Here is a 14732-nt window from a genome sequence, read left to right on the forward strand (position 1 = left end):
TACACTCAGACAGGAGTACCCTCTCCTACAAGACAAGGACGAAAGCGCTCAGAAGCGGCAACCACAGACCACGGGTCCGGACCCCCGCGGACAGGTCCCGAACCTCCGCGGGCCGGACCTGGGCCTCTACAAGTGGAAGCCAGACCTCCAGGAGGCCTGAGTCATCGAGCCAGCCAAGGGACCCGGACCCAGCACTCTATTTGGGTAGGAGTCCGGAGCCCTCGCAAGCCCCTGTGGGCGCGGCCGCCGACCCCATGGTCCGGCGCCGCCACGTGTCCCACAGGGCCAACCTCCGGACCTTTGCTCCCCGCTTGGGTAGGGGTCCGGAACCGCCACGTGCCCCTGTGGGCGCGGCCGCCGACCCCCGGGTCCGGTGCCGCCACGTGTCCCACAGGCACGAGTCTTCTGCCTGAAGCCAGCCCTCCTGCCGCATTAAATGCTGGTGGTTGGGGCGTGCGCTGCCAGAGCAGGGCATCGGATACCCACTCATGGGTTGGACAGGCGTGACATGACAACACGGTAAGCCCGCCTGTTTCCAAGGCGGCTCGTCTGTTACCGAGGCATGCAGCAGTGTCTCAGCGCCGCGCGCGTGGGCGACGAGTCATGATGACCAGCTACTAACTGGAGCAACAGTGCACGCTGCTACAACGGACTGAGTCAGTAGTTCGGCGCTTCATCATGACCTCAACACGCGGCTCCAGAGGCTAGACTCTACTCTGACAGGACAGCTCAAGACCATCCCTGGTCAGAAGCTACACACGAAAGTCGACGACAAGATCTCCGGATCTGAGACATTGATGGTCAAAGTGTAGTTTATAATACATCGCCAGGCCCACCTGTCGGGGTCCCGCTCAGTGTACTGCTCCCCTTGGGCTTATAAAAGGGAGAACACGCACGGTAGAAAAGGAGGCTCCACAAGTTTTCACACATGCAGAGACATGCATAGCTCCTCCCCCAGCTTGCACACAAGCTCAGATAATACGTCACACAGTGGACGTAGAGTATTACGCTCCGGCGGCCCGAACCACTCTAAATGCTTGTGTGCTTTCGTGTTCCCACGCCTCTAGATCGAGCATTCCTTGACTGCCCCTAAGCATATTCTACACTTGATTAGGCGGGTGCACTCCGCCGCCCGGCTGTGGTATTTCACACCACGATAAATATCTAAGAAGGTACTCAGGGGTGTGATTAATTGGTGGGGTGGGGTGGGGCGGGGCGGTCTGGTGCTTTTGACGTTCTTTTGCAGAGAAGTTCGGTGTGGCTGTGTGGGTTTGGTCCGGTTTTGAACCCATTAGCAGCTTTGGATAGGGTGAAGCGGACGTGCAGCTGCCAGCTGGGTTCAGGTCAAGAAGATGCATATGCGTTGGTGGCATCGACTGGGCAGGTTGCAGCTCTTCAGGCCTTGTTTTCCCATGTGAAAATATCAATCTAGGTGTAGGGCTAGGCTAGCAGGAAGACAGGGTAGCGTTAAGAGTTTCCGGTACCCTTTTCATGATCTTGGATTAAGTCGCTGTATCACACTCACACGTTCAGAGTAATAATTAGTTAATATCAGCAAGTTATATTCTCAATGTTGATCGGACAACTACCCCATCTGATCAACAAAGAACAATTCCAGTTTACTCCAAGCTTCCATCAGAGAACAACTGCAATATCAATAGTGCCTGTGGCTTATAAATCAGCAGGTCGCATATAACCTATGATATGATACTCAAATATGAACTTGTTGCAAAAGGTTGATTAGTTTCTTCAGGAAGGCATGAAAATAACATTTCCTAACAACAGAAACAAGAGAAAGTGATAATTACCAAATGATCACCAAGTTTTGATAGTAATAGACAGGTTTGCTGCTAAACTGCAGCAGCTTATTCTGTGAACAAGAACACAGAATTACAGTTATAAGTGACAAATCCTTTATTACTCCTCTCTGATATAAAGAATTAGATAGAAAATACAAGGTTGCAGTCATATTTGCTGCACATCAACGTTTAGTTCTTCACAGTGGTCACATGCCTCAGCAGCATCTGAATGACTTCAGGGGAGATACTTGCAGCCTGTTGATTGAGTTGTTCAATTTTTGCCGCTGTCTCTTGCTCAAGACGTTTAACATTTGCACCGGAGTCACCACTACTCTGAAAATAACAAAAACATATACTCGGGCTCTGCAATCTTGTGAACAATTGAGCAGTATGGGTAAGCGACATACCTCTGCAACTTTTCTCTGGAATTCAGCCTCCATTTGGGAGCGGTATTCAGCTATTTCCCTCTCAGCTTCCTCCTTGGCTTGTCTAAGCCTTGCCGATTTGGCTGTTGAAAAAAAAAACATTCATGTTTACATGCGGTCCATCAAAATCAGATAGTTTTGCTTTTAGTTTTATAAAAATCATAATTGCGGATGTTATCCATAGAAGCTCAACAGAGTTGTTTAATCAGTCAAAGAAAAGTAATATTTTGTATCTTTTGTTCTCCGACTTGGACTATGCAAATTTGTACAGCTAGTCAACATGAGTTTGGAGTGCTATGGTATGGCCTGACAAGTAAAAGAGCCGCTAGACTAAAGCAAAATATATGCAGTATACAATGGCAAAACAAACTAGATACTTTTCTCACGCTCGGAAATGAACATGTCTCTACCCACAAGTCACAATAAGAAATATGTGCAAAAAGATTAATCGATGGATCAAAGTACAAGGAGGAATGCACTCGGATATTGTGCTTGATCTGAAATAATCTGTGCCAAAAATAAGATAGTACTTGGTCGTACGTATTACCTGCCCTAGCTGCATTTACAATTTGCTGAGCCTCTTGCTCTGCAGCCAACAACTGCTGAATTCCACTCTGGCGTCTGTTCGCATCCATCTTTCAGCTGCTGCATGAAGAGGACAAAATTCAGAATCAACAAAACGTTGCAGGTGAAACGGTCATGAGATCGCCAGTTAAAAACACCCACTATGGTACAACTCCACGTTGAGCCGAAGGGGAGAAGCTACTCCTGCCAATTTTGTCCTTACATTATCTCAAATGGGGAACTTAATTCAACTTGAACCCACAAAAAAAAAAGCAAACGGAAAATAAACCGGTACTAGCAGTCCCTGACGAATCATGTTTCGACTTCAGGGCTCAGAGCAAAGGGAAACACCCTGCAGATCAAACCGAGCGATCCCCCAAGCTAGCTACGCCATCGTAACCAATCGAGGATGGATCTCCAACCCGCGCCAGTTCAGAGAGTGATGAGAACGAAGAGTACGCGTACGGGAGAGGGAAGAGGTGAAGCTGCTGCGGAACGATACCTGGATCTGGATCGAGGCGTGGAGGTGCTGGAGATCCTGCAATCTGCAAGGCTGGGTGAGGAGGAACGATGCAGATGTCCTCCGAACTCTTTTTAAGATCTGGGTAAATCCGAATCATTGAATCAAGTTATTAATTTTTGATTGCAACAGTAAAAAAATAAAAAAAAAGGTTGGGAAAACATCAACGGGCCTGGAGTTTTGTTTGGGCTGTTTATTTGGGCCTCCAGCCCATGGGAGACGGCAAATATCTCCTCGTCCCCTTCCCTCATCAAAACCCCATCCAATTCCAAAGCCCCTCGCCTCGCCATTTCACCTTCACCTCCGCTTCCCTCCGCCCCTCCCCTTCGCGGTCAACCAAGCAACCGCCTCTTCCCTCGCCGGCCATGGCCACCGCAGCGCGCGCCGTCGTCGCCGCCCGCCCTGCGCGGCCGCTCCTCCCGTCTTGGCGCCTCCTGTCCTTCTCCTCCGTCCGCGCCCCGTGGCAGCGCGGCGGCGTCGGGTCCGTCCGCTGCATGGCGCGGCGGCCGGACTCCTCCTACTCGCCGCTGCGGTCGGGGCAGGGAGGTGACCGCGCGCCCACGGAGATGGCGCCGCTGTTCCCCGGGTGCGACTACGAGCACTGGCTCATCGTCATGGACAAGCCCGGCGGGGAGGGCGCCACCAAGCAGCAGATGATCGATTGCTACATCCAGACCTTGGCCCAGGTCGTGGGGAGGTAATTGTCAGTCCTATGATTCTATCAAATATCTACATAGGCTTGGAATTTGGTTGCTTCGTGGGACGAGAATTAATTTTGGATAATTTGCTGTTTGGTGCTGCAGCGAGGAGGAGGCGAAGAAGAGGATATACAACGTGTCCTGCGAGCGCTATTTCGGATTCGGATGCGAGATTGATGAGGAAACATCCAACAAGCTTGAAGGTACCTTGTTTGTTTCCTTGCTCAAGCCGTGCGTTGTGATAGCATCTTTGTGCTACACAGTTTTTTTTTTTTGGAAAACTTTGAGCTACACAGATTGGTAGTTGCTTAGCGTAATAACATGGAAGATTAAGATTTCTGTTCGCGAAGAAGGCCAAGTTGTAATTACATCTGTTTTCTGTAGTACCACATCACATACTATGCGTAGGTGTGGTTCTATAAAAGCATTTGAGATATAAATCTGCTGAAATTTCAGTATCCTACATGCATGACTAGTTTAGTGTCCACTAACTGTGGCTTGTGTTTTCCATAAAACAGGTCTTCCAGGTGTTCTTTTTGTGCTTCCTGACTCTTATGTTGATGCCGAGAACAAGGATTATGGTGGTAAGTTTATTGTTCGAGTGTCCTGTATGTTTTTGTTAAGTTGGGTGCGGTTCATTTCATACTAGCTGTTAATAGATCTTTGAATCGTCACTGTCATGGAAGAAAACCTCACTTTGTGATCTATGGTTTACATTTACTTATTGTTTTTCCACAATAGTTCATTCCCAGTTAGTTTGTCAAAGTTGTGCTTTCTGGGTTCCTTCTAGTTTAAGTCTAGAAATTATGTTGAGCTGCATTGCTCGTTCTAACAATAGAATGTTGTTTGAAAGAAATTTAAACTATTGCGAATAACGTTTAGCTTTTCTGAAATTTCCTTATAGGTTGTTTAGCTTGCTGCATGAGTTATGGCATGAAATTTAACTGATACAGAGAGCCAATTGGTCTTTCATTTTTTTCCCTCACTTGTGTTGGAAGCCTAATATTTAACTTGTTTTATTTGTGGACTACAGTTGATTGCTTTTCTGTGCAATGTCTTGTCTCCTCTCAAATTCAAAAGTGTGTTGACTGCTGAAATTTGCATTTGAACCCCCTTCGGATTCAGACTGTTGTCTGTTGTTGAAATTTCCTATTGTTCATAATACTTTCTTTCTTAATCCAAGAATATCTCAGGTTTTCATGAAGCTGTCTCTCTTTGCAGCGGAGTTATTTGTGAATGGGGAAATTGTTCAGCGATCACCAGAAAGGCAGAGAAGGGTGGAGCCAGTACCTCAGAGAGCCCAAGATAGGCCCAGGTACAGTGACCGGACTCGCTATGTGAAGCGCAGGGAGAACCAGTCTTACCAGCGATGATGTTGCCATCTTTGGAGATAGAAGATGCCGTCATTTCCACAAAGTGTCTAAATGCAATGCTGAAGGAACCGGAGTTACTCCCACAAGGCCACAACCCACATGACAATTTACAATTGCTCCATTGTATTGGCTGGGCCTGTAACCTCGCATGCTTATGCATTTGGACCTGTATCTGTTGTCTACACGAAGTTGTTATGAACTCGTGAATGTTTTTAACCTAAACCTCCGTCTATCTGCCTCCTAGTGACCCTCCCTTTTGTGCACTTGTACCCCGAGTCTGTATGGCAATTATTTTGGTAATGATCAGATATTCAGATCATCAGATGACATGCTTTCGACACTGAGCCCAAACAAACACATGCCGTGACATTATCAGGTTTCACAAACTGCTCCACCCGTTTATTTCTGTTCTGCAGGAGCCATGACGATTCCACATTGCTGCTGACAGTCAGATGCATCCTCATGTAACCATCGAAAGCTAGGCAGATCCAGCGTGGAAGCAATCGGGACGTGGAGGATGCAGCCGGCGATATGCAAATGGTGCAGACAGGTAAAGAGGTAACCTACGATTTCGCGGCCTTATCCTCGCGCGCCACCGCGGCACCCACCCACCGCCACACCAGCCAGCTGCCCGGCAGAGCGCTGAACAAGCCAGAGCATCACCGCATCAGCCGCGGGCGAAGGGGCGAGCAGCTGAAAAAATGGCGGGGGCGGCCTTCCTCTCGACCGCGCAGGCTCCCGCGCTGCTCGGCGCCCGCGGCGTCGCTGCCTCGCCGTCCGTTTCGTCTCCGGCGCGGAGGCACCTGCACGTGCGCTCCTGAACTTGGCGAAATCTTCGCTGATACAAGCAGAGTGTTCGCGTGATTCTTAGTTTGTTTCCCTCTTTGTACGTAGATTCAAGTCTACTGCAAGGGCAATGTTGAGGGCATTGAGGCCGCTGATCATGAAGAGGGTCTGCGATTCCGGAGAAGGGACTTCATCGGCGGCTGCGTCGGGACGGCCATTGGTCTGGTACGTGCTCGCGCCACCTGCTTGGTTTGTCAGCGATCAATGCAGCTCTGCGTTAGCGCAACAGAAGTGATCAAATGTAGCACAATAATGGGAAAGCTCAAGTTGATGCCGCAGCATACTTTTCGATCGTGATTGCAGTTAGTTTTGTTAGGTAGTATACTGAACTTGGTTTTTATGCCTTGGATTAGGAATTTATTGAGGGCTCCACCAAATTCACAGGAGTGGCTACTGCAGCTGATCTCATCGAGCGTAGGCAACGCTCTGAGTTCCAATGTAGGTCACCTAACATTGTTTATTTTTTCCTTTAAATGATACGCTATGCTATGCTTCTTTAAAAACCGGAAAAAGATTGAAGTATCTGAGTCTTTTTTCAGCAAGCATCAAGGATACCCTCTATACAGCTATAAAGGTGAGACTCCTTAGCTCGTTATACTGGTATTTCGGATTCACATATCAATCACTCTTGTTGGCTGAAATAGTGAAACTGAAAATGTTCGAAGGCTAAGCCAGAGCTCGTTCCATCTTTGTTGACCTTGGCCCTGAATGATGCCATCACATATGATAAGGTCTGGTCTCTGAATGTCTTTCTGTCATTAGCATTTGGCCCCTCTGTACGTGGCACACTTGGAAAAGTTGGAAATAACCTGTGCCACCTGGCTGTTTAATTCTCTGCAGGCCACAAAAACTGGAGGTGCAAATGGATCTATCAGGCTAGGTAGCATTTCTTCCTTTTCCCTCTTCTTCTGGTCGTCTTTATTTTGAGGGGGGAAATGCTAAGCTGAAGATAATCTAACAACTAACGAGTTTCTCGACCTTGTTGCTCCATCATTTGATACTTAATTTTTCAAATAAAGCCCAGAAATAAGCAGACCTGAAAACAGTGGGCTCTCTGCTGCGTTGGATCTGCTGACTGAAGCCAAAAAGGAGATAGATTCCAAATCCAAGGGAGGTCCAATTTCATTTGCAGATCTGATCCAGTTTGCAGGTCTGAAAATTTCCAGTGTAACTCTACTAGCATTACTGAACTTGTTGACCTTTACAGGCGAGCTCTGCTGTAGTTCTGCTAGTGTTAAACTAAGAATTGTGCTTTTACTTGAAACAGCACAATCAGCGCTGAAGAGATCATTTCTTGATGCGGCAATTGCCAAATGTGGTGGAAATGAAGAGAAGGGAAGAACCCTATACTCTGCATATGGTTCAAACGGGCAGGTATTCGCTTCACCACATTGCTCCTCATGCAGTCATGCCACATGATACTGCATATGTTCAGTCTATCCTCTGTACAACTGCTCCTACTTTAATGCATTAATTTCTACTTATTTCTGATTATGTGTTGTGACTATTTACCACTGCAGTGGGGTCTGTTCGACAAAACATTCGGGAGAACAGATACACAAGAAGCTGACCCAGAGGGAAGGGTACCTAATTGGAGCAAAGCTTCTGTTCAGGAGATGAAGGATAGGTTTGTTGCTGTTGGGTTGGGTCCTCGCCAGGTCACCACTACCTCCTTCACAGAGATCACATTTTTCCTTGAAAGATTGCAAAAACTTCCCTCCAGTGTCATGTTTAACAGATAAGTCACCTTTTGCAGCTTGCTGTGATGTCAGCCTTCCTTGGACCTGACCAGGCTGCTACGGAGGAACGACTGATTGCTGATCCAGATTGCCGTCCATGGGTCGAGAAGTACCAACGGAGTCGTGAGACAGTCTCCCGGACAGACTATGAAGTGAGATATTGGTGTCGCGTTTTCGCACCAAGTGCCAGTGTCTTAGAATTGAAATCACTTCTGATTGATGCTAACTTGTGCCTCTGTGTTCTTCACGACAGGTTGACCTGATAACCACACTCACAAAGCTGAGCTCCCTTGGCCAGAAGATAAATTACGAAGCCTACACTTACCCCAAGCCAAAGATTGACCTGGGTAAATTGAAACTGTGAGAGATGCTTGCCGGGCATCTGCATCGGCCATGTTCAGGAACCAGAAGCTCATGAACTGGTGGGCTCCGGCTGCTCAAGAGTGATTTGATTCGGTGGTGACGTTCATGTAACGGCTGCTCATCGGCTGTCAGACTTCAATATCAGACTTTTGTTTTCCATGGCAATTAGGATGGTACGTCTAGATAGTTAGATTTCATTGTCTGGTTTCGTTTTCCGTGAACTTGAAAGTGCCAGACATGATTGGGACAAACGAGGTGTTCTGTAAATTCTCTTTGTGCAATCTACATGTATGTGGCTACTGAATAATAAATACTCCCTCCAAAATGTAGGTCATTTTGACTTTTCTAGATTCATATATTTTGCTATGTACCTAGACATATGTTATATCTAGGTGCATAGCAAACACTATGAATCTAAAAAAACTAAAATGGCCTACATTTTGGAACAGAGGGAGTAGAAATAAAGCGCAAGGTATGTCTGAAGCACTGAACGTTTACGCCTGCCTCTCGACGACTGCAGCGTCAATGACCCAACACAGAATTAGACAACGAGAAACGCTACAACACGGGAAAAAAGGGGTCATGTTAAGTAGACGCGCCCTAAAATCTCGATTTCAAGTCAAATACACTTGATATCTTTTGCAACACGGTATCGAACAGACCAGGCCGTGGTCTCTGCATCCTTGACACCAGCCACTGGTAATCCTCCAGCGCCTTACCGGACAGGGGTTCTAAGAACTCGCATTTCTCGAGGATCTCAGGTGGAGGCACTCCCCTGACGAGGTTCGTGTCCAGCTTTGGCTTCCTCTTGTTCTTATCTTGAGGGACCTCCGGCACAGGGTTCTCCAGGTGCAGTGGTGACGCACCTGGGATGACATCTCGCCGGAAGGGCAGGCTCCTAGCGCTCTGTAGGCAGAAGTCGAACCATTGGTGGATGAGTGGGGATGGGCCTCTGGTTCTGCCGCCGATTTGGTCGGTCTGTAATCTTGTTGCACATGGTATCACCTACAATGCACAAAACAACAAAACCAGTGAGACAGTTTGGTATCACAAATTCACAAGGCATTGTTCATGAGGCAACCATATCATACCCATAGATCAGCCCATAGGCTGCTGCCTGACTTGGGAACAACCACCGCAACATTAGACATTCGCTTTGCAGCAGGAATCACATCACTGCTCCAGCCCACTGCAACCCATACATCTCCAACACTAAATGATTTCAGATAGTTCATGCTGTCGAATAGTTGGACCTGCCATAGGCAACCAAAATCAAATCAAGCGCAACAAATAATAATTCGGAATTTTGGATGGTCACCTACTGATCTACCATATATACACAAGAAACAGCCAAAACGAGTGACATCTGGGGCATACCTGCTTTTGTAGTTGTGTAAAGCTTTCCAAGACTGCTTCTCTACCACCATTGACATCTGTTTCCATGTCAACTGTGTTATATGATGACCCCAGGTGCTTCAGAACTGCACCAATAACCTCTCTCGGAGAATCAACCATTGAAATCTTCCCAGCAAGTTCAGGTCTCCACAAATCCTCCCAATCCTACAAATAATAACAAATCTATATGTTCAACATCTACTAGGTTCATCAGTGATATGTATTAACACAGGACGCCACAGCACAAGAAAAACATTTTTATTTCACATAAGAAAAGGGGAGTCTTATGTTCCCAACATAATTCAATTTACACATACTTGTAACATTAGGGTAACATTGCACATTTACTCAAGAAAAAATGTTCACCTGTATTGGTTTCAAATTATGCCTTTTGAACTTGTTTTTCTTGTACGCGATGACCATGGTACCCCATCTGTATGGAACTCCCCATACTGAGCCATTAGGAACTGCCTCTCCATTCTGGTTCCTGCACAAATGAACCTGATAGACTATAATGAAAATGCAAACTACATAGCGGGGCATCTTCACATCCAAGTTACAAAATATCTTAAGAAACTGGATGCCGTCTACTGCCTAACTGGTGACTACTAACCATGCCGAAAACCAAAAGTCCAAAAGTGGAAATTCTATCATGTAGTCCTACGCCTAGCTAATTTCTCCATGTTTGCATACTAATAACTCAATAGATAACTTTGCTATTGATTGCATTTACGAACAGAAGGCTAAATGTGGGGGAATGGTCAAGATCATAACTCACACAAACAATTCTAAAATGACATAAACAAAATTTGGACCATTAAGAAGAACAGAAAAGCATCTAGTAGAGAGTAAAAACTTACACAGATCTTTAGTTTGACATGGTATAATGTTTCAAATATAACCTAATCTAATTCAACAATCAAATTATTTTCTAAGGCAATGCAACATTATGAGCATGCGTCCGTCAATAGTCAGTCAGCAACAAGAGAAACTAAAGGTTTCACTTCTCACCTTCCATCTGTCACTCAGGCTACGAAACCAATCCTGTTCTTCAGCATTCTTGACAGGTTCTAACAATCCCATACGTATGGCATAGCCGAGCCAAGAGTCCCCGATCGACACAATATCAGCTGCCATTGCGGACTTCGGCTGAACCTGACCCTTGTCCATACATTGGGACATATCAGAAAAGATCCCATCAAGATTAGCACGGAGCTCGGGGCTGAATTTGAGCCTCTTGCCCTGAGATTCAACGAAATCCTACAAGCACCAAAGAACACATAAGAAAATCTGATACCATACACCATACCATGCTTCCTTGCTCCCATAAACTTATGTATTTTTCTAATATGACAACGGGGATGCTTTGTGTGTGTGTGTGTGTGTGTGTGTGTGTGTGTGGATGAGGAACACCGGACCTTAATCCACAAGGGAGGGAAGGAGCCGCGGAGCGCGACGATCCTGAGGGGCACCGAGAGCGCGTACGTCTTGGTCTTCCACTTCTGCAGCGCGGCCTCCCACTCCTGGTCCTCCTCCTCCTGCGCGGCCTCAACGGCCGCGGAGGCGCTAGCAGGGGGCGGGAGCGCGAGAGCTCGGGCGCGAGAAGGGAAGAGAAACAGGAGCGAGCACATGGCCAGCTGGAGCACCAGCGCCACCGCGGCGTTCGGCGCCCACTCCCAGCCAGTGCGGCCGGGCGCGTCGGCCTGGCTGCCGTGTGGACGCCAGGAAGGCACCGCGGCGAGCCGCTTCAGCCTGCGATCGCGGACGCGGACTCGGAGGCGGGGGCTGGGTAGGCAGTAGGTAGGGTGATCGGGGAGGAGCCCGGGGAGGCGAGGGTGGTGGTGTTGGGCGAGGAGAAGAGGGAGCGGCCGCACCTCCATCGCCGCTGCCCCGGTTCCCTCTGCCTCTGGCCCTCCCTTATCCAGTTCTCGCGCAAGCCCGGCTGCTGGTTGAAAGCACTTAAGCTGAAACACAGGATTGATATCCAGACACATTCGACTATACAGATCACATGACCATTTTTCTTTCCTTTTAAAGACCACATTAAGGGTGCAAATTGGTATCACTAAGTCGTACAAAATTTTGAATCAAAAAGAGTTAGAGGTACACCTAAAGATCACCTCTTTGCACCCCAAGACCACATACTCCCTCCGTTCTTAAATATATGACGTCTCCCTCCGTTCTTAAATATATGACGTTTAGGACAAGCAAATTAATTCATTTTTGAACTAAATAGGTTGTCCTAAGCGACATATATTTAAAAACGGAGGTAGTATTACATGAAATTATTTTGAAGAAACAGATTACATGAATTTTGTCCATTGCTGACTGGGAGCCAATGATCGCTCGAGCACATTAGCATTGATCTGTAGACCTACCTGACAACATGTCAATAAGGTAATGTACTTACATCAACAATTATACATAAATAACATTACTGCACTAATCAACTGGGAAAGAACCCTAGGAACCTAATACAAATGCTACAAAGAACAAATTTTCTTTTGAACATGTCAATATGTGCAGTAACTACAAAGAATCGAAGAGACATGATGAGAGAACAATGCCCCCCTCCTGTTGAAAACCAGCTTCCCTAGTTCCCTGCTACAAGTCTTCTTGGAGGAGTTTGTTCAACAGTGTGGTCAGGAGAGCGTCCCTTTTCTCAGCTCGTGCTTCTTCTCTCATTCTTCTTTGTTCCTCACGTTGCATCCACGAGTGTTCCAGCATCAACCTCTCCTGCTCCAGCTTCTGCATCGTCTGCCTCCATTCTTGTTCAAAAACAACCCGTTCCTGGGCACGCCTTTCCATCATCTCCTGCCAATGGATGTCAATACGCTGTTGCTGTGCCAGGAAATCCTGCAGCAGTTCATGGATGCTTGAAACACCTGTTCTTGACTTCTCTGGCATTCGTTGGGATTGCTGCTTCTTGTCATCAGCTTTCCTCTTTCTGATGTGCATGGGTTTCTCATCTTCGGTTTCTTCACCACCATCATCCTCGCCGTCAGACTCCCCAGATGACCGGTCACCAATAGGTCGCTTCAGTTTCCTTTTAACAGAAGCTCCAGATTCAGACTCAAGGAGTTGGCGCTGCATATTTCTAGCACGTTCTGTGAAGACGGCGTGCAGCTCCTCGAAGAAGGGACACTGTCTGCCATTTTCAGGATCAGAAGTTTCTTTCCCCTGTTGAATCATGCGAAAGTTATGAGCTTGTGCTGCATAAACTAAAAAATGAAGGTACTAACTAACCTTGTTGAAGTATGAAAGTAAACTTATAGCAAAGGTGCACAAACCAGGTGGACCAGCCACACAACAAAGATAGACAGTCCAGACAATAAACAATGAGCCACTGCATTATAAGTTGGAAGTGTATTTTCTTAAGCATAGAGAAAAGCTTCTAACAGAAAGTTTGAAAGTGGGCCCACCACCCAACAAACCCAACAATAGAGTCAATCTCAACCTAACATGAAACTTCCAATTTTTCAACCCCTGGTGGAAAAAATATAATTGGTCTGCTTCCTGACATTCTCTTTGTATGACGACTTGATCAGGAAATACAAAATCATTCATAACTATTGCACCCAGAACTCCAGCAGATCAATAAAACATATGACTGTTGCAGCCAGCAGGAGCATCACAAACAATACAGCTTTTGCGCTTCTCAACCTCAAAATACAGAATTAATGCATTCATGTTCTCACATACCCAACTGATACTATTCCTAATTTTAGCCCCTTCCTTTAGCACCTAAAATTCACTCTAATTTAAATAGTCAAGCAGAGCAAATGTCACATCCTGAGCCAGTCAAAAGTACAACTTCTTGGACAAAGTACCCAATGTGAAGGTAAAGAAAATGGTACTGGTAGCATACATTTTTTTTAATAAATCTTCTAAGTGCTCACAATGATTCCATGCCCTAAAAAACAAGAACTGAAAGTCTGAAACTTGGATTGGGACTCCAATTTTGGATGATTTGCCACTCAATTTTCCTAAAACCCTTCACATTCCACCATGACTTTTCATGCATCATTGTCAACAAAGATAACGGCAGATTTATTCCTCTTTCTATCACCAGTAACAATCCATTGTAGATACCCCTATTTATTTATTCTAGATTCCAAAAAGTAGTTGTGGCATCCTTTTATCTCAGAAGAAAATGAAGTGTAATGCACTTTTTAAAAAACGAGTGTAATACACATTTTTGCTAGCTAAAATTAGACAAAAATATAGTTACCAAGGCAAGTCTCACTTTTATTTAATTTCTGTGAAGAAGATTTGGAGAAAGAAAGAGCAGTATCAGAGGGTTTCTTTACATGTAGTTCTGAGTATATTACTATAGACCTCCAACTACTTCAGAATGCACAAATTGAAGGCATTACTTTCCAAATCATGTGTAGCAATGTACGGTATAATATGGCAGTCGTTGTAGGTCCAATAATATATGACATCTAAAACGAAACCTAGAGCAAATACTACACAACTTAGAATTATGAATATATGAACAATTGTGAATCAGTAACAATAGAAGACAACAAAATGTTGGGATGTAAGCATCTCTTCTTTTATGGAACAAAGGCATGAAATTGGGCAGTCACAGAAAGAAAACGGATAAACTTCATTTTGTTCAACATGAAAGATTTCTCAGTGTCCTCAATTGATGGGATGGAGGGCCGATTTGGGGGTGGTGAGCCTGATGATATCAATGCACATCAATCAACAAAGGAACAGTACATAGAGACTCGTTGACACTGGTCCAGCACAGAACGGTCAATCTAGCCGCGCCTTGGACTATACTAGAATGTTCGCTGAAGAAGCCTAATGAAGGAGTGTCGATCGTGTTACCTTGTAGCGGTTAACGAGGTTCTTCCACTTGCACTTGCACTGGTCGGCGGTGCGTCGGTACCCGCGCTCCCTGAGCCGCGCGGCGACGGCCTCCCACATGGTCTTGGCGCTGCGGCGCGCGGCGTCGGCCTCCCGCTCCACCTCCCCGCGCGCCGCGATGAGCTCTCGCGT

General features: G+C 46.3%; 4 protein-coding genes across 6 annotated transcripts; 2 read left to right on the top strand and 2 right to left on the bottom strand.

The window, feature by feature from the left end:
* Positions 1–1776: 1776 nt before the first annotated feature.
* Positions 1777–3446, bottom strand: LOC120641672 (V-type proton ATPase subunit G1-like). 3 transcript variants are annotated; one of them, XM_039917868.1, is made up of 4 exons: positions 3291–3446; positions 2772–2869; positions 2207–2307; positions 1777–2132 (listed from the first exon to the last, which is right to left on the bottom strand). In XM_039917868.1, the coding sequence occupies exons 2-4, from the start codon at positions 2857–2859 to the stop codon at positions 1989–1991; spliced, it is 333 nt and encodes a 110-aa protein (XP_039773802.1). In that variant the 5' UTR covers positions 2860–2869; positions 3291–3446; the 3' UTR covers positions 1777–1988. The 3 variants fall into 3 exon arrangements, with proteins under 3 accessions (XP_039773802.1, XP_039773803.1, XP_039773805.1); XM_039917869.1 differs by having other exon boundaries at positions 2772–2866; positions 3291–3431; XM_039917871.1 differs by lacking the exon at positions 3291–3446 and adding an exon at positions 3254–3281.
* A 118-nt stretch (positions 3447–3564) lies between these two features.
* On the top strand, positions 3565–5706 carry LOC120641671 (multiple organellar RNA editing factor 2, chloroplastic-like). The gene is made up of 4 exons (XM_039917867.1): positions 3565–4005; positions 4112–4209; positions 4525–4590; positions 5228–5706. Exons 1-4 carry the CDS (start codon positions 3674–3676, stop codon positions 5377–5379), a joined length of 648 nt encoding a protein of 215 aa, XP_039773801.1. The 5' UTR covers positions 3565–3673; the 3' UTR covers positions 5380–5706.
* Positions 5707–5944: 238 nt separating this feature from the next.
* On the top strand, positions 5945–8634 carry LOC120641670 (thylakoid lumenal 29 kDa protein, chloroplastic-like). Its single transcript, XM_039917866.1, has 11 exons — positions 5945–6188; positions 6274–6390; positions 6579–6663; positions 6765–6799; positions 6891–6956; positions 7066–7105; positions 7250–7375; positions 7493–7599; positions 7746–7883; positions 7982–8116; positions 8218–8634. The coding sequence occupies exons 1-11, from the start codon at positions 6081–6083 to the stop codon at positions 8326–8328; spliced, it is 1068 nt and encodes a 355-aa protein (XP_039773800.1). The 5' UTR covers positions 5945–6080; the 3' UTR covers positions 8329–8634.
* A 168-nt stretch (positions 8635–8802) lies between these two features.
* On the bottom strand, positions 8803–14520 carry LOC120640313. The gene is made up of 8 exons (XM_039916157.1): positions 12328–14520; positions 12201–12205; positions 11141–11787; positions 10734–10982; positions 10089–10223; positions 9705–9887; positions 9419–9580; positions 8803–9332 (listed from the first exon to the last, which is right to left on the bottom strand). The coding sequence occupies exons 1-8, from the start codon at positions 12912–12914 to the stop codon at positions 8928–8930; spliced, it is 2373 nt and encodes a 790-aa protein (XP_039772091.1). The 5' UTR covers positions 12915–14520; the 3' UTR covers positions 8803–8927.
* Between the last annotated feature and the right edge of the window lie 212 nt (positions 14521–14732).

Source organism: Panicum virgatum, chromosome 7K (assembly GCF_016808335.1).
Source record: "Panicum virgatum strain AP13 chromosome 7K, P.virgatum_v5, whole genome shotgun sequence".
NCBI lineage: Eukaryota > Viridiplantae > Streptophyta > Magnoliopsida > Poales > Poaceae > Panicum > Panicum virgatum.